The sequence below is a fragment of the Mesoplodon mirus genome, assembly GCF_964341445.2.
Source record: "Mesoplodon mirus genome assembly, chromosome: 7".
NCBI lineage: Eukaryota > Metazoa > Chordata > Mammalia > Artiodactyla > Ziphiidae > Mesoplodon > Mesoplodon mirus.
The window spans coordinates 31,201,357-31,220,986 of NC_138983.1; the positions used below are offsets into that span (position 1 = coordinate 31,201,357).

Genomic DNA, 19,630 nt, shown 5'->3' on the forward strand with positions numbered 1-19,630 from the left:
ACTCAAAAAATTATCTGAAGTCGGGGATTTAGGTTGCATGAAATGAATTTTGTACTTAAATTTTTTCTATAAGTTCAAAGTCCATATGTTTAAATGAAACTTAAATGCCTGTGTTACAATGATGTTTATATCTCCTTATTTACTATTTCCAGAGTCATTTTCCCTTTACAGGAAAATTTTCCCCATGATTTCACAGGACTTGTAGAGATCAACACCTAGCATTAAATGTGATGGATCCTTGATACTTTTTTCAGGCCCTTCCTTACACAGTGGGTCACTGAAACTTCACAGAACCAGGTAGACAGTGTCTTCTTAATTAATGTTACTGTCTACCCTGTGTGGAAATTTAATAAATAATACCTTGCCTTTTGGCATTTTAATAGTCAGTGTATTGTTAAATATGAACTTTAGCTCAGTATGACAAATTCCACCCGAAATTCTAAAGAAAACAGAATCCTAATTAAAGAGGTTAGGCTTTTGTGTGTGTGTGTGTGTGTGTGCGGTACGTGGGCCTCTCACTGTTGAGGCCTCTCCCGTTGCGGAGCACAGGCTCCGGACACGCAGGCTCAGCGGCCATGGCTCACGGGCCCAGCCGCTCCGCGGCACGTGGGATCTTCCCGGACCGGGGCACGAACCCGTGTCCCCCGCATCGGGGGGAGGCGGACTCTCAACCTCTTCGCCACCAGGGAAGCCCAAGAGGTTAGGCTTTTTAATTGAATGTTAACTGCCATTTCGTTCTTGTAATCTAACAACTGGCAGTTGAAAACAATACTTTAAAAAGCATTTTTAGACAGTCTCCTTCTTTGATGGACAAGTGACCTGTGTATGCTTGAGACTTCTTTAAGAGGGACTAGAGATGTACACTGTTGGGGCAGCATTTCTCTGGGTAGAGGAGGTGGAGGAAGGGGGCAGAGCATGGATAAATGGATAAGACTGCCAGCTCTGGGTGCCTCTGGCTTTCTGGGATGCTGCCTTGGTTCCGGTAGCACAGCAGGTTTCCCAGAGCAGTAATGATGGAAGCACTTGTCGACCTTTGCATGGTGGCAGCTGTGCCTGGGGTTGGAATCCAGGTGGAGTGTATTCTTTGCCCAGGCCTCGTCCTTGTGCCAGGCATTTCCTATCTCTTATTCCGAAATTCATTCCATCATTATAGCTCACTTTAAGACTTTACTGCTCTTACTTTAATTGCACCTCCCTAAATACTAGGCAAATATTACCAGTACAGAGGGGAACTGAGTCATTTAATGTGTGTGGGAACTCAGTTTGTGCAAGGTACCGTACAAATTGTGGTAATTCAGAGAATGCCCAATCCCTCTCCTAATGGAGATTACGGTCTGGTTTTACTCCTGGATAAGGTAAGTCTCCAACCAGTAGAAAAAATCCTTTTTCAGAAATGCGGTGGGGAATAGAAGGAGTGAATAGAGGGCCAGAGCTATAGGGCTTTCTATCAAAGATGTATGTAATTTTGTATATCAAATTTATGATTCAGGGAAATACACCTTTTTCTCATGGTACTCACACGTATGTGTCACTCCAGGTTTGAACTAAGAACCAGCAATTCCTCTGGCGTTCTTAGTGAGGCTAAGTAATGTCTCCAGATCTCATTCGACACCATGAGTGTACTCGGGTCAGAGAGTAGTGTGAAGGACTGTGTTTTATAAGAAGTGTAATCAGGTACTCTTGGACATAAACTATGTTATGGTTTAAAACTACATTTTTTTTTACATCTTTATTGGAGTATAATTGCTTTACAATGGTGTGTTAGTTTCCACTGTATAACAAAGTGAGTCAGCTATACATATACATATGTTCCCATATCTCTTCCCTCTTGCGTCTCCCTCCCTCCCAACCTCCCTATCCCACCCCTCCAGGTGGTCACAAAGCACCGAGCTGATCTCCCTGTGCTATGCAGCTGCTTCCCACTAGCTATCTATTTTACATTTGGTAGTGTATGTAAGTCCATGCCACTCTCTCACTTTGTCCCAGCTTACCCTTCCCTCTCCCCGTATCCTCAAGTCCATTCTCTAGTAGGTCTGTGTCTTTATTCCCGTCTTAACCCTAGGTTCTTCGTTAAAAACAACATTTTTAAAGGAACTTCCTTCAAAGCTTTGGAACGTATGCATTATCAGATATCATTTGCTAAAATATTTATTAGTTTCAGTTGACTGGTCATTCAAGTAAGTAGGTGAGTATCTGTAATGATCATGAGCTTTTTTTCCCTCCGTTGTATTTGTGGATTCCAACTACCCATTATTTTCCTTGAGGGATGTGAGGTGTTTCTCTTTTAAGTCTTCTTGGCTAAACAATATATACCTAATGGGAAAACAATACATAAATGATGCAGAGGGATGGAAGAAACTAGTCCCTGTAGGTGAAGGCATAGTTTTCCTTTGGAATCTGTGGTTCTGACCTTGTTCTTTCAGGGGAACCAGGGGAAGTGGATGAGTTGATTAAAAACTTTGGTCCTCTTTCCTCCTGTATGAAATGGGGATAATTATAGTTACCTGAACCTCTAGGGTCCTATGAGTCTTAATTACTTAATATTTGCAAAGCGTTTGGAGATCTTTGAATTAAAAGTGCTGAGCAGTATAATCCAAGTTCAGTGTAATCATAATTGAAATGAGAGTTTATATGCCCGCCTTCCCTCCACCTCCCTCCATTCTCTTCCTTTGGCCCAGACAGACATGGCTCATGGTTACCATCCAGCTCTGCACACTTCTCTCTAAACCCTTTGCTTTTGGCAACTTAATTAAGCCTAAAAATACATATATACGCACATACATACATACATACATAGAATAAGTTAAAAATCATGTCCAGCCCCCTTAACCCCAACTCCACACTTACGTTAACTCCTTAGTATTTACTTTCAAACCTCAACAGCCGCTAAGAATAAAATCAATTAATTGACTTGTCTCTTCCAATGTATCATTCTTTCAGGTTCTCCTACACATTGTGATAAACTGGGCTTCTTGAAGCATTCCTCCCACTCAGAAACTCTCAGTTGATTCTTCTGTGCCTGTACAGCAGGGTCCAGACCCTTTACCATCACGCTCAGAGCCTTTCAAAACCTAACAACCATTCACTCTTATTCCTCACTACTCGAGAACTCTTCTGTCCAGAAATGTACTCCGTGCCTTTAACCAAGCTGCCATCCATCCACTGGGGTCCTTTCTAGATACATTAAAATCCTTTCTATCCTTGCTATCTTCTTCACAAAGCGTTCTTCTTTCTCTAAGTGGAAGTAACCTCTTTCTCTTTATAGAATTGTACCTATACTTTTCTGGGTCATTTCTACCTTTATATTTTAGTTACTTTACATATATGTCCTACCTCCCTCCTAGACTGTAAAGCTTGAAAACAGATCCATGTCTGATGAATGAACAAACAAAAATAAGCCTAGACTCGCAGGATTTCATTAAATTGGGCTCTTAATAGATTTTTGCATCATGTATGTTAGGAATTAAGTATTAATTGATAATTTTGCCAACATTACCATTATCCTTGTTGCTTATAGGGCTGTCTAACATGAGCAACTATGTCTTTAAACTGTGTTTCCTTTGACTACATGCTCATAGACAAAACCCAAAGTGACTGGGAACAAACAAAGCTTTGTATTTTTCCCCCTGTATGCCCAAATTATCCATATTATTGTTTGGTTCCCCTTCTTAGCTGTGGACATGGAAACTTGGCTCTAACATGCCTAAATTTTTGCAAAGCTTCCTTTTAGAGGAGGACTGAATTGTCTGAAATTCCATCTGCTGAAGCAATCAAGCCATAAAGTTGAAGGGTCTTGAAGGTCAGAATATCATCTTAATGGTGCTGCCTTTAGAAAGTTGGGCTCTAAGATACACACAACTGCAGAAAACTGTGTCCGTACTTTATAAGCTTCTTCTTTGACCACTGTTCATAGCATCACTTCTCTCCTTCCTGTGGTTAAATATTTTAAATTAAGAAAATATATATTTAGAACATGTCCTGATGCTAAAAATGTGGACAGTGAGACGGGGAACCTTTTAGCTTTATGATATCTGAGCAGTAATTGTCTCATCTGTATAATGTGGATAATAATACCTGTCCTATCTCCTTGTGGCAATCAAATTAGATGATGCTTGTGAATGTTCTGTAGTCTTTTAGACAAATATAAGTTATTACTACAGCCTGCTGTCATGGATATTCATTTGGTTGAATGTTTAAGACTTGTGAGTCATGCTTAAAAGTAAACCTTATTTCTATTTCGTTGATTTTCTTTTTAGCTCTGTGCACTATATTTAATTTTTTGAGAATGGGGCTAAAAACAACCTTCCTAGCATTTTATACATGTGGTTGAGTTGATTGTTGTAAGGCTTGGAACAGAATTAACAGCAGTGAATTTTGTAATGTCTAAATAGATATATAGACTAACAAGCTACTTAGCAATTTTGCATAGCCTCTTTATCTCTCCTGTAATACTCACCTGAAGAAACTGTCATATAAGAAAATTGTCATGGAGGTTCTTAACCTTTTATGATTTCCTAATACAGTATATAAAATTACTCATTGAAGAGGTAAATAGGACAAAGAACATTAAAAGACTAAAAGTTCCAAATTTTGCTATAATTATTATTACTGCCCCCTTTCCAAGTCTTCTATTAGAAACAGAGCAACAAAGGAAGTAGTAGGGGCAGTTAGTGTGTTGTAGTGTTATTTGCTTTTAAAAAAATTATTACTCAAGGTAAGTTATACCCTATTAGAGAAACTCAAGAGATTCCTCATGGCTGATAATTACCATCTATCAAATACTTTAGAGCTTATAATTTGGGTTTAGTACAGCCTGTAGTTGACCTAATAATTTCAGTGAGTTCACTGGTGCTTGCCATATGGAAAGGCTTCCTGTGAAAATGATATCAGCACTGTTTTCTGATGGTTTAATAAACCCATCAGTAAGTTTTGACTGAGTCTATCTACTACTACATTATTCTGTGTTAAGCATTATGGGGGAATCACCCATGATCCAGAGAGCTTATCATCCAGTTGAAGACTGACCATAATTAGTAAGCACTGTTACCAATTAACCAGTGAGTAGGGAATGAAGTACTAAATGAGATGTCATGTGGAATTTTAGAGGTGAAGGAGGGCAGTGTGTGCTGGAGTAGTTTAGAGAAGGTGGCATGTGTGATTTGATGGTTGAACTGGGTCATGAAGGATAAGCAAGATTTAGTCAGATAGAGAAAAAAGAATTTTCCAGAAGAAAGGAACATGTCACTTACAGGCACTGATATATATGGGGCTCCAAGGACTCTGGCCTGATCAGAGGAGAGGTGATGAAGGACTGAGTTAACATGAGAAAGTTAGCTAAGTAAGGTGACGCCAGATTTTGGAGGGTGTTGAATAGTGGGTAAAAGAGGTTAGATTTGATCTGGTGGAATAAAAAAGTCATTGCAAGTCTTTTTATAGGCGCCTAAGATGAGAGGTTAGTCAGGTCATCAGAGTTAAATGGAGCAGAAAGGATGTCATGTACATTGGGGGGGGGGGGCGCGGGGAGGTGGGCATCGCTGGGGGCATTATAGTCAAAATGAGATGTCAAGGGCTGAGCTGAGACACTGGCAGTGGAATGGAGAAACAGGATGGACAGGAGAAATATTTTAAAGGAAAAATGAGCAGGACTTCTTCACTGACTGGATTTAAAAGCTCTACAAGAAATACATTGGCAGAATTGATTCCAAGATTTCTATCCTGCAGCCTGGGTGGTCCGAAGTATCAAGAAACCATTGTCAGAAACAGAAAAGTTAGGAAGTGACATTGTTCCAACAAAAAGTATTGGCCTTATAAGCCAGTAGGCAGTTAACACTGTAGAAAGTCACTCAGCTGGGCGGGGCCGTGGCTTGGGGTTGGGCTTTATCACCAGGTAGTTTAATTACTGAATGTCTGCAGATGTCCTGCTTTGAGGGATGCCCATGTTTGGGCTTCAGGATGAAAGCCAAGTAATATTTACTCAGATGCCATTTGTTCCTTTGAAAAATTTGCTTGTGGAACTGATGAGAAAATGATACTTAAAGTGCTAACTACTTTTATAACCGAAAAGTTATTAATAAAAAGATAAATGCGACAAGTGAAAAGCAGTAACTTTACAGGGTCAACTTCTTTAAGCCAAGTATAGAAAAAAGGATCATTAAATGACTCATTACTATGATAGTGATAATAAAATAATTTTCCAACTCTGTAGTTTAAGATGCCTCAGTACCTTGGGCCATTTTAAGCAGTGAGTGTGGGCACTTAGTAAATACTTACTAAACTTTTTCATTCTAAGATGCACATTTTCTTATACTTTTTTTTTGTGGTACGCGGGCCTCTCACTGTTGTGGCCTCTCCCGTTGCGGAGCACAGGCTCCAGACGCGCAGGCTCAGCGGCCATGGCTCATGGGCCCAGCCGCTCCACGGCATGTGGGATCTTCCCGGACCAGGGCACGAACCTGTGTCCCCTGCATCGGCAGGCGGACTCTCAACCACTGCGCCACCAGGGAAGCCCCTTATTCATTTTTTTAACATCTCTGAAATTGGGTTGTGTCTTACAGTTGATGTCATTTTATTGTCATTGGCTGTGTAGCAGTTGCACCATAGTTGTCATTGCCTTAACCAATTTATTTTGCTTAATTTTCTTTTTTACATATGCACAGAAGTTATCTATGATAAAATATGTCCAGATAAGTCTAAAAGAGCTCTTTTCCATTCTAAGTGATAAAGAAAGCAATAGTTTAACTGGCTGCATTTTAATATCCTAGTGGTACCTAAAATGGTGTACTTTAGAAGGATAGTATCTTAGATTTCATGAAGTATGGTATTAAAAGATAGCTAATCACAGCAAATGTCTACCAGTGTGACAGAGGGGAGGAGTAAAATATTCTAAATTTGCCTTTTTTCATCAGCCTGCATTTGAGGTGCCCCTTGGGTTGTTTTAATTTGGACCGGAAACACTAGGAGAAAGGATCTTCATTCAGTGGTGTAAATACAGCTGCCAGGAATAGAAATCTCCTTGGAGGATCCATTTCTTTGATGGTGTGGAATCCAGAACCTTCACAAAAGTTCAGGTATTAGCAGACTGGATATCTGTGTTTTATTCAAACCAGTGTGTCCTCCTAATCTGAGGCTGTGTTCTCCAAGCAGTTCTGAGCATGCTTGCTACTCATGCAGAAGCAAGAGTGAATCTGCAAGGAAGTTGGTTGGTGTTTGGGGACGGTAGTGACGTCTTGTAGTACTAGAAAATGTGATCTCTGATAAAAGTCGAGGACGGAAACATTGGGTTCTCGCTCCCAGAGTTTCAGCTCTTTCTGCAGTATGACCTACTGACTGGAGGAGGTAGGTCACCTTCCTGGCAAGTGACACTTCATGGACAGAAAAGCAGTCCCCTTTCCTACCGACTGGCACAGCGTAACAGCTGTGGCACGTGCGTGTCTTTTTGTAAGTCTTTGCTCCAGAACTCAGAAATAGGGATAAAGTTAGAGTGTTGGGCTCGGGCTGGGGAATGCTTCTCATTGCTACTCAGGGACGTGATGCCTCAGGTAAGTGATCCTGAAGTCCTTCACCGTCCGACGGGAACCTTGTGTCTGTAGGTATGTTTTCACCTCGCTCTTCACTCATTCTAATTGGCTTCCCAGAGCATGCTTGTAGATGGAGAGCCAAACTTAGAGTATAGCTACTCTCTGGCAAACAGGAAAAGATTAATTTTGTAGTGTGCTGTTAAGGGACTTCCCAGAAAACTTCAAAAGCCCAGAAAGAAGCGCCAGCTCAGCTGCCTGTACCAAAATGTGCACAATGCCACCTGGCTTGTTAAAGGTACGATCGACTCAGAGCTCGTGCACACATGTGCACACAGGTCACATTCCAAAAAAAAGAGAGGCTGAGCTCTCTTAGATGGGTCTGCACAAGTGCCAGAAAAGCCGAGGGGTGAGGGGCTTAGGGAGTTAGTGGAGATACACGTGGATGCGCATGTGGCAGGCACTTGAAATTGCCTTCGAGCATTTTGATGCCACCTTCTTCAGTTCTCTCTTAAGCAGACACGTTGCTTTCATGATATCAGCCCCAGGCAGAGACACGTCATTAAAATCAACGTGTAGAAAATGATTTCTGTTTGGGAACGAGCAAAACTTACTTTTGTTACGATCACCAAAGGTGTAGTAGAAAAACATTGAAGCTGGACTTGGGAGCCCCGAGTTCTAATAGAAACTTTCTTCGTGACGGGAGGAAAGTCCTCTATGGCCTTTGGTTTTCTTATCGGTAGAACTGGATGATCTGATGAAATGATCTTTCTCCTTTGTTTTTCTTTGTTTGTTTTTGGCCACACCGCATGGCTTGCTGGATCTCAGTTCCCTGACCAGGGATCACACACAGGCCAGAGCGGTGAAAGTGCTGAATCCTAACCGCTAGACCACCAAGGAACTCCCTCCTTTCTTCTAATGGATTATCTACATGGGAGGAAAGAGAGTCAATGGGGAGCCTCCTTGTAGCTCCCTGACTTGTTTTGTTGTTCATGCCTGGATAGCCCATAGCTAGAAAGGCCCCCTCAGACCCCACAAGCCACTACTGGTCCTGTCACACGTTCCTGCCGTAGGGCCACGTTGCTGACTTGAGGGAAAAAAAGATTACTATTACCCTCACAGTTGTTGCTTGGTAACATTTCTGCTGTTGTGTTTCCTGTGACAGCCTGAGCAGAGATCATTAAAAATTAAACTTACAAAGCTGCTCAAGTGGGAGGAAAGAGGCAAACTCGAAGCCACAGTTTTTTTTCACTTGCTCAGGAGCCATCTAATCTCGGGTTTACATGCTAAACCTTGGGGCCAAGGCTGCACAGCTCTGGTTTATATTAAAGCCCATCGAGCACACTACTGACATTAACCTGTGTCTGGTGCAGCTGGAGTTTATCACCAATACAGCAGAAACCTTGACCCTGCAGAATGGCCTGGAATTACAATCAGATGGCTGCTTTGAATCCCAGCAGAAGAAAGCCCTAAACAGTCTTGTGTCCTGTTTCTGCTTTCTCCCTACAGTTCCACCAGGTGAGAAGAGTGATGACCATCCTTTTCCTTACTATGGTTATTTCATACTTCAGTTGCATGAAGGCTGCACCCATGAAAGAAGCCAACATCCGAGGACAAGGCAGCTTGGCCTACCCAGGTATGCGGACCCATGGGACTCTGGAGAGCGTGAATGGGCCCAAGGCGGGTTCAAGAGGCCTGACGTCGTCGTTGGCTGACACTGTTGAACACGTGATCGAAGAGCTCTTGGACGAGGACCAGAAAGTTCGGCCCAGTGAGGAAAACAATAAGGACGCGGACATGTACACGTCCCGGGTGATGCTCAGCAGTCAAGTGCCTTTGGAGCCTCCTCTCCTCTTCCTGCTCGAGGAATACAAAAATTACCTGGATGCTGCGAACATGTCCATGAGGGTCCGGCGCCACTCGGACCCTGCCCGCCGCGGGGAGCTGAGCGTGTGCGACAGCATCAGCGAGTGGGTGACGGCGGCAGATAAAAAGACTGCAGTGGACATGTCAGGCGGGACAGTCACGGTCCTCGAAAAAGTCCCCGTCTCGAAAGGCCAACTGAAGCAGTACTTCTACGAGACCAAGTGCAATCCCATGGGTTATACAAAGGAGGGCTGCAGGGGCATAGACAAGAGGCATTGGAACTCCCAGTGCCGAACTACCCAGTCGTACGTTCGGGCCCTCACCATGGATAGCAAAAAGCGCATTGGCTGGCGGTTCATACGGATAGACACTTCCTGTGTATGTACATTGACCATTAAGAGGGGAAGATAGTGGCTTTATGTTGTATAGATTATATTGAGACAAAAATGATCTATTTGTATATATACATAACAGGGTAAATTATTCAGTTAAGAAAAAAATAATTTTATGAACTGCATGTATAAATGAAGTTTATACAGTACAGTGGTTCTATGATCTATTTATTGGACATTTCCATGACCAGAAGGGAAACAGTCATTTTTTGCGCACAACTTTAAAAAAGTCTGCATTACATTCCTCGATAATGTTGTGGTTTGTTGCCGTTGCCAAGAATTGAAAAACGTTAAAAAAAAAAAAAGTTTAAAAAATACTACTAATAAATTGCATGCTGCTTTAATTGTGAATTGATAACAAACTGTCCTCTTTCAGAAAACAAACAAAAAAAGAAAGAAAGAAAAAAAAAGCCTAACAAAAATTTGAACCAAAACATTCCGTTTACATTTTAGACAGTAAGTATCTTCGTTCTTGTTAGTACTCTATCTGTTTTACTGCTTTTAACTTCTGATAGCGTTGGAATTAAAACAATGTCAAGGTGCTGTTGTCATCGCTTTACTGGCTTAGGGGATGGGGGATGGGAGGGGTATATTTTTGTTTGTTTTGTGTTTTTTTTTTGTTTTGTTTTGTTTTGTTTTGTTTTTTTAGTTTCCACAGGGTGTAGGAATGGGGAAAGAATTCCTTCCATCTAGAGTCTGGTTGATAAAAGATTCATTTGTATGTTGCAGAGATGTCGGCAGTATCAATCAGATGACTGGAAAGTGAATAAAAATTAAGGCAAACGAATGATGTGCTCACTCCACTTCCCATGACGCACCTCTTAGGCACCTGCTCACCCTCTGGGCCTTGGTCGGGGGAAGATTCTTTGGTTGGAAACATCTCCATTTACTCTGAGCACATTCTTTCCCCCCCACCCCCTCTGGTCCCCTCCTTGTTTTGTTTTCTCTAAGGGAGAAAAATCAGTTGCGCGCTCTGAAATACTTTACAACTGCTGCAAATGAGTAGACATGTTTTGTAACATCGTGGCACTCATATAAGCATGGAGAACAGTGATTTCTTTCTTTCTTTCTTTCTTTTTTTCTTAGATGAGAGAAAAACAAAATATAATTCAAAAATAAAAATTCTTTTAGATGAGGGGTAAACATTTGGGGCAATCATTGTAAGGCTTAAAAAAAAATCATGGTAAGGCATATAACTGTCTTGAAAGCAAAAGGTAGAGTTCTGTACAGACCCAGAAACACCTAGATCAGAGCAGAAGTCCACACTGCCAGTGAAATGAGACTGAACAGCCATCTGGAGGCTGTGTGGAGCTGACCTATCATTTCCAGGTGGTGCAGAAGGATGAGTGGCCACGCTGAGGTCTAGGTGGGGTGGGGAAGGGTACTTGAGACATTCCAGAAGGGAGGCCTCTGAAGGGCCCTTTAGGGGTGGCTCTGGAATGACACGTGTCAAGTTGCTTGGACCTCACGCTTTAAGTGCCTACATTATCTAACCGTGCTAAGAGGTTCTCGCTGGAGGACCACACTCAAGCCTATTTACACCCTCCACCTCTGAGTAATTTCGCATAAAGCTGGATTAGCTTGGAACTACACGGTGACATTGTGATCATTAAATGGATTCGATGAGATGGGAGATGTTTGCTACATGAGCACTTATTGCTTTGAAATTAGACTTGAGGAAACCAGGGTTTTGTCTTTTGAGAACTTTTGGTAAAGGGGAAGGGAACAGGAAGAGGCCCCAAAACTCAGGTTGGATGACCATGGCTACCAATAGAAAATCTTGTCCAGAGACAAGACTTTGGGATGGTGTCTGCCCATCCAGGACACCAAAGGCTTGAAGGCGCCTTGCTCGTTGGAAGAGGCCAGGACAGAGCTGACAAAGTTTTGCTCCCCGGTAAAGGTGGCAGCCACCTCCTGACCATCCTGTCTGTTCATGGAGAGGGTCCCTGCCTTACCTCTGCCATCTTGGGTTAGGAGAAGTCAAGTTGGGAGCCTGAAATAGTGGTCCTAGGTAAAATGGATCCCAGTGGAAATTAGTGCCCATTTAGCCCATTGTGTAAACCTGAAAATGTCCTGGACCGGGTCCTTGAGTATCAGAAAGCCTCAAGAAATTTGCTGCATCTTAGTAGGGTGAAGGATAAGCAAAAGAGGCTGTCCACCATGACCCAGGGAATGAAGATACCATCAGCAAATAATGTCTACTTGTTCAGTCTTTCATTTAGAACGAGGCTATCTTTTACGGTACCATCCTGAATACCTGTCTTTAAAAGAAGGAATAACTTATGTAGTATAGGTTTGTTTTGTGCTGTTTGAAACGACTATCGTTGTAATTATCTTTAACATGTAATGAATACTCAGAATATCTGCTGTCTGATCAATTTTCACAGCCTCCTTTCGAGGGACAAAGTTCTAAAACAAAACAAAAAGGTCCCCATCACAGTCTCAAAGTGTACTGCAAAGGCCGGATCTCTTAAGTGGCCAAGTAGGAGGCATTCAGCAATCATGTGGTCAGTGGCAGTCTCTTATTCAATAAGCTACATCACAGTCACATGCTTGGTGGTTTACGTTGACTCAAGGTTGATTTTGTTAAAATCTTTCTCTGTTGCTGTTCATATTTGTTCCGTTTTGTTTGGTTTTGTTTTTTTAAAGTCTTGCTGTGGTCTCTTTGTGGCAGAAGTGTTTCATGCATGGCAGCAGGTCTGTTGCTTTTTTATGGTGATTCCCATTGACAATGTAAATGTCCGTGGCCTTGTTCTCTCTATGGTAAAGATATTATTCACCATGTAAAACAAACAAACAAAAAATATTTATTGTATTTTAGTATATTTATATAATTATGTTCTTGAAAAAATTGGCATTAAAACTTAATCGCATCAGAAGCCTATTGTAAATACAAGTTCTATTTAAGTGTACTAATTAACATATAATATATGTTTTAAATATAGAATTTTTAATGTTTTTAAATATATTTTCAAAGTACATAAAATCTGGGGGTTCTGGGTTTTTTTCTCTTCACTGTAAAACAAACATGACAACGTGTTTTGTTATAAATACGTGTGTTCCTTGCTTTAAGACCAACCTGACTAGTTTTAGCAATTGCACAGCCCTCCAGAGAAGATGCTTATTTCAGAGCATGGGAGACCAATCCTGCAGTCTGTGAGCTTTCAAGAAGCTCTAGGATTGGGCCTGTCTTCCACAGTGGAAAACGGGAGTGTCATTTTCTAGGACACTTGAGAGTTTTCCCCTTTGAAGTGATATACTTTCATCAAATACCAAGCCATGTATCCTAGCAACATCAGGATCCATGAATTAGGGCTGGCTGGCTCTATTTGATTATAAAATAACTGTTAAAAAAAATCAAAGTAGGTTTACTTAGGGATAATGAGGATAAATTGGCCCAAATTTAGAAAGTCAATGACTGAAAAAAAACATAGAAATTCGATATTTAGAGGCAGGTCATGTACCCTCCGTTTGGAAATGGTGCCATTTGCATTATGTGCTCGTATCCGTTGCACAGATCTAATTTTTGTACGTGGAACACGCAGATTTTATATCACAGTACCCACGAACTAACAGATTGCTAGGATTTCTAAAAAGATTTGCCTCTTTCATGGCTGCCAAGCTGCTGGGTAATTTAGTTAAAGTGTTTGAAGTTATCGCTAAATCTTAGGGAAATAAATGGAAGGATTTTAAATGAGAGAAAGGGCCATTAAGGAAAAAAAGCATCTGTTCCTACTCTTTAGACTCCCCATTTGAACACTGACAACCCATCCCAGAGCGTGGTGAACTATATCTGTGCAATGTATCATTTCTATTTCAAACATACACACACATGGTTTCCTCTTGTATTGTCTTATAAATAAGGATCAAGAAAGTCATAACAAACATAGATGTGTGGGTATGGAAGGAAAGGCAGATCGAATGAGAGGAATTCCTCCATCCTAATCTGTCCAGTGAGTTTGCAAAGTGCTCTAAATCCTAGGAGAAGTCCCGACGGCCAGTGAAGACAATGAGCCCGGCAATGAATTAGAACTTCAGGAAACTTCGGGCTTAACCAATTTTCACAGTCGAGGAAGACTAAAACGTTTTTGAATCTTGAGTAAAAAGAAGTGAGAATTCAATGTGACATTCAATCTCCTTAAAGTTAAAGGAGTTTGGTAAACATGACAGGAAGTTTTCATCAGAAGATGAGGTCAGAGAAACAAGCAAACAAAAGGTGGAGACATCTCCTAAATTAACCAACTTGAACTTAACAGGAGTAGTCAATTTGTACTCTAGTCATTGGGTAAGCAGTTAAAGCTCTTTCATTATGAAGATGCCTGGAAATAAGCCAGATCATTGCTATTGTTTTTCACCTTATTCATAAGCCTCTGTGGTCATTAGCAGTGGCTATGAAGTCTTTTTATTAGCTATACTAATTCTGTGAATAGGGTCACAGTTCTGAGTGAGAATCTAAACTAATTCATAGAATGGAGCAGTGTTAAATTTTCCCTGATTCATTTAAGAGGTTACTAGACTCTGGATAAAATGTCAGACACCTTATGAACTGCAACAGAAACCTTCATGCCTGGCCTCAGCTCAGCCAGCACCCTAGCAGCATTAGGGCTTAGGCCTAATTAAAACATACATGTCTCTTCCATGTTCTCACATTAAGCCTGTTCTATAAGCTTGGAAAGAGTGACCCACAGATTTGATCCAACCTTAAAATGTTGAACAGCAAAATTAGTGATGGAATCTGGGCTTTTTTTTCCTTTTTTTAGCTGCGGGTTGTTTTAACTTGTTTTAAAGGTTGGGTGGTTGGTTTGCGGGGAGAAATTAATTGGGAATCTGACTGTTGTTGGTTACAATAAGCTAACTGGTGGTTGGTGCTGTGAACTCCCCACCTAAGAGCCAAATTCAGTGGCTAGAGTAGGTGCAGCCACTCCAAACCAGCCAGGCTTTATGTACATTCCAGCTAATAAGTACCCGGCCCACACCTCTATCCCCTATTCCTTTCATTCTAGCCACCCTTTAATTCTTTGTAGGGAAAAAAAAGGCAACCTCCTTGCGTTTTGATATATGAGTAGATGCAGTAAGTTGCCTGAAGAATATATTTAAATAGTAGAAAAATATTGTGGCCTTACCCATGATATTCCTCATTAAGAAAAAGAGCCATTTATGTCGCACTCTACAGGATTTCCATAGGCCTTTACCTCAATCCCTTGAATTAGTTGCTAGGCACAAAATACTAGATCAGGAGCTCCCCGACCTGACATTCGCTTTTCTGAAAAACAACAACCCTGTATGCTTGGTGATGTCAGTAGCATGGACTCGTAAAAGCTAGTCTTCCAATTCATTAAATCTTATCCCACCCCTAACACACATGCAAAATAAACAAATAGGACCTGTGCATTCATTGTATATTTAAGTGCGAGCTGCTAATTTTTTATATGTGGCAAAACAAAAGTACTTTTCCTTTGCAAAAATAAGCCCTTCTGCCCTAAAATACCCGACATAGAACACTGTAGTTAATGACAGGGTATTAATAATCATAAGCCTGTAAGTGACAAGAAAAAGTGTTGGTTGAAAGACTGAGCTTGGGGTGTATGTTCTGCATTTAGAAATCATCACAAGGATGCTTCTGCAGCACTGCACTTTGGTACTGTATGCTGTTCAAATGGTTCCTTAGAAACCAGGAGCTGGTCTGCGTAGAATGGCTGAACCCAGGGGAAATATTTTCGTCTAGCTTAAGTGCTCACATTTTGGAAAAATCCATATCAAGTACTGAGGTACACATTCAAATTAATTTAGTCTACATTCTCCATTGAGCCTTAACATTAAAAAATAATCATAATAGTTTCCAAACTCGAATTTGGTGCATATCAAGGGGGAAGAGGAAAAAGACACAAAACAAAATAGAAACGCTCCAAACATCAGAGACCTTCTCCAAAAGGTACCAATAGCGTTTACTTGGAGATTGTACTATCTGTACACGCCTCTGATTGGACTAAGCAGTGGTCCTCAAGGTGTGCTCTCCAGTCAGCGGCAACAGCGTCTCCAGGAACTTGTTAGAAATGTACATCCTCAGGCCCCACCCTAGACCTACTGAATCAGATGCTCTGGGGGAGGGGCCCTCAATCAGTGTTTTTAACAAGCCCTCCAGGTGATGCTCATGAATCCCTGGACTAGGGGGAGTAGACAGTCTGCCACGTATTCTTCTAGACAGTAGGAAGACAGCACAGCCCAAGAAATTGGATCTGTGAGTTCCAATCCCAGCCATGCCACCACCTCTTTCCAGGACCCTGAAAACATCATTCAAACCATCCAGATTTTCATTTCCTAAAAAACACAAGAGCAATGGGTACTCCCAGGTGGAGCAATGCTCAGTGACGGGAGACTGCAATGATTTAAAAAGCAACCATGAAAATGTGTGCTGGGAAAGCTCACTGCAGTTGATAGCCAATATTTTTTTTCTTTTTTTTTTTCAAAGCTATAGCAGTAGTGGATTCAGGACCCAGAGCATGTAGTTGTTTGTAACACATTTGGAATGACTGCAAGAAATGAGAAGCAACATGCAGCAAATTAATGAGAAAAAGATTATTCCATCTGGGGAGCTGGTCTCTGCATCTGCCAACATGGCCCCCTCTTTGTGAAACAGCTATATTAGTCACAAATTAAATAAGCTTCCTGAATTAATCAGCTATTAACGTCCAGCTGAGGAGTCCTAGGTTCACCCCTCCAGAAAGACCAGATTGCAAATGCAAAGGGCTTCTCCAGCCTCGGTGGCAAACCTCTTCCTGATCATAGGAACTATTTCTGGAAGGGAGGACCGGAGAATAATCTATTTGCACCTCCACCGCATCTGTGTGAGTGTGTGTGTATCTGTGTGTGCATATTCCTGCACATGTTAGACACTGCAAACTGCATTTGAAGATTCTCTGTTTAGGAGCTGGGGTGGAGGGTGTCCAAATATGTTACCCATCTACTGGACCACATGGAAACCTGAATTCTGACAAGCCTACCTTAGGAACCAGGAGTCCTGGTAGTTCAGTCTTTAACTAGGATGGCCAAAGCCATTTCTGGTCTCTGGACCTCCAAGCCCTCATCTACTGTAGGAAAAGACTGAACTGGATGGTCTTGGAGGTAAATTCCAGCCCTAAGAGTCTATCATTCCAGTTTTCCTACTGCATCATTTGTGGTAAAAGAGGTTAAAGAGGGGCTTCCCTGGTGGCGCAGTGGTTGAGAGTCCACCTGCCGATGCAGGGGACACGGGTTCATGCCCCGGTCCGGGAAAATCCCACATGCCGCGGAGCGGCTGGGCCCGTGAGCCATGGCCGCTGAGCCTGCGCGTCCGGAGCCTGTGCTCTGCAACGGGAGAGGCCACGGCAGTGAGAGGCCTGTGAAGGTTAAAGAGGTTTCTGAAGCTCTTAAAGGTTGGGGAACATTATGAGAGTTCACTGTCCATCTCCTGGGTCCCTGCACGCTTACTGCTTGGCACTTATCACAAGATTGAAATCAGGAGGTACTTGTGTCAAAATGGGAGTTGAGGAAGGGGGGAAATGCCCCAAGGAAGGTTTTCACTTCATATATAAAATGAAAATGTTACCAACTCTTTGACAATCAGGCAGAAAATGCCTTGGAAGAGGAGCCCAAATATTCTTCAAGGTGCAAACATTTTCTGCCTGGCTCTACACTTGCTTTCAAAGCCAGACAATGATATTTGCCTATGTTTTATGTCACTCCGTGACAGAAATGGTGCCCAACAAAGAGAGATCTGGTATGTTTTGCTGAGGTGAGGTCAGGAAACCCTGGATCAAACTGCAGGATTTGCATCCTGTAAAGTCACTGTTTATAGAACCCTCCAAAACAGAAGGGACTTGCCTCTCAGTTCCTTTGGGTTTATAGCTTCACCAGGGTCATGCAGCTCTCAACCTGCTTCTCTGCTACCCCCAGCACTCTAGGTGTAGCCTCTTTCTGGAGACAGTGGCCTTGAAGACAATGGTGTCACATGATGAATCATGGCAACACCACACCCAATAGACTTCTTCACAGCAAACCTTCAGGGAAGGTCATTCTGAGTAGAACTTTGGCTCGCTTAGGAGACAAACCTCACTGGTTAGGCAGAGTCTGCAGTCCCTTGTTCCAGCTACCCAACTTTGGCTTATTCCTGGGCCAGAATCCTTTGGGCCTGAATCTCTGAAAACCTATATTTTCTTTCTAGTGCCATCTATGTCTGCTTCTCGTTCATGCTGATCTTCCCTTCCTGGCGACCTCAAGACTATTTATTCTGCGATCCAACTTCTCACCCCTCAGAGTACAGGACCGTAGATTTTGGAGCCTGAGGGTTGGGGGTCTGAATTTCAGCTCTGACACTAGAGCTATGTGTCTGTGGGCAAGTTACTTAACTTCTCTGTGCTCCAATTTCCTCGCTTGTAAAGGACAGGTAAAAATACTACCACTTACCTCATAGGATTTTGTGAAAAGCAAATGGGTCAATACACATAAAGCACTTAGAAAAACTATGGTCCCATGGAAGTGTCAAACTCTTACTCTGTTGACTGTGGATGAGCTGGGCTCACCTAGAGCAGATATCAGAGACTGTTCTCTAATATTCTCTTGACTCCTAGAGAGGATCCTATTTCATCTGGGTTTCATTAAGCATCCAAGGCCACTTGTCTTTTCTGGAAGACTCAGGGAGTCAACTCTTGTGTATCCCCTAGCAATATACTCCTTGACAGTTAAACTCTGGCCAATACACACACTTAGGCAAATGGAGAAGGAGATACACTACAATCAAAGGCATCTTTCTAGATTGTACAATCCAAATGAAGCCCATTATCCTTTAAGTGTCCATCCCAGCTGAATGGAAAAGACTGAAGCCAGGGTGAAGTGGATGAACTCACAGAGTCAGAAAGAAAAACAAGGCGCCACAGCCATACTTCTAAAAATAGCTGTGGCCCGTCAGGAAGATCCCACCTCACCACCGAGCTGCATGCCATCCAGCCCTTCACACAGTAAGAAGACGAGTGCTTACTGTGAGCAGGCAGTGTTCGAGGCACATCGTGCAGACATGCTCACTTAATTCTCACAAGAGTCCATAGACTAGGTGGTAGGATTAGGACTCCCATTTTAGAGATGAGGACACTAGGGCACAGAGAGTTCAATTAAGTTGCCAAAGATCACTAGTGAGTAGCAGAGCACGACCTGGAGTCCAGGCAGCCTGGATCTGGGGCCACTCAACCCCTGCAAAATAGAAACAGTGTAAGAGCATTGGGAAAATATGGAAACAAAAAAATGAAGGGAGCTACGTATCTAAGAAGAGTTGGGCCTCCATCAAGAAGGTAGAGCACTAGGGGTGCTTATAGTTTTTAGCTTTCGAGAGAACGCTGGCTTGCTCTTTTAAGGGTTAACGTGCCAAGAGGCTCATCTTGTGTGTGGGCCCTTCCCAAAGTGGACGCAACTCTGCTCTGTGCTGGGCAATCTGAGGGCAGGGTTTCTAGAGCTTTGTCTCCAACACCTGGAAAGGAGGCAGCTGTCACCCAGTCTACCTCATAGCAGCTCGGAAGGGCTTCCTGTGAGCAGCCAGGATTGGGTAGACAGGCAGAGTGTTCTGGAACCACTTGCTAAACTCAGGAATGCCCAATCCTCCCTAGGTCAAAAACGTACAGTTGTTTTGTGTTTGGGCTTGGTGGAAGAGAGAAAGTGCAGTGATCCTGGCCCTGCTGGGTTGGCATCAGGAGCACAGCAGCACATGTGCCATCTCTCCCCTACTCTTCCATGTAGGGCAGACATTGCTAACAAGTCCTAGCTGAACTTAGTTGCAGTCTCAGAACCATCTTTAAGGCTGTGCTCTGTGTAGTAACTGCCAGTGGAATAGGA

At 42.4% G+C, this 19,630-nt stretch overlaps 1 protein-coding gene across 2 annotated transcripts in view; it reads left to right on the forward strand.

Annotated features, from left to right (window-relative positions):
* BDNF (brain derived neurotrophic factor) overlaps nucleotides 1–12,651 on the forward strand; it is a 38,211-nt gene extending 25,560 nt beyond the window's left edge. For both annotated transcript variants that reach the window (XM_082629207.1, XM_082629206.1), the window contains exon 2: nucleotides 9,024–12,651. In XM_082629207.1, coding sequence (XP_082485333.1) covers nucleotides 9,045–9,791 — 747 coding nt within the window. In that variant the 5' untranslated portion in view covers nucleotides 9,024–9,044 and the 3' untranslated portion in view covers nucleotides 9,792–12,651. The remainder of the gene's footprint in view (nucleotides 1–9,023) is intronic.
* The last annotated feature ends 6,979 nt before the right edge of the window (nucleotides 12,652–19,630 follow it).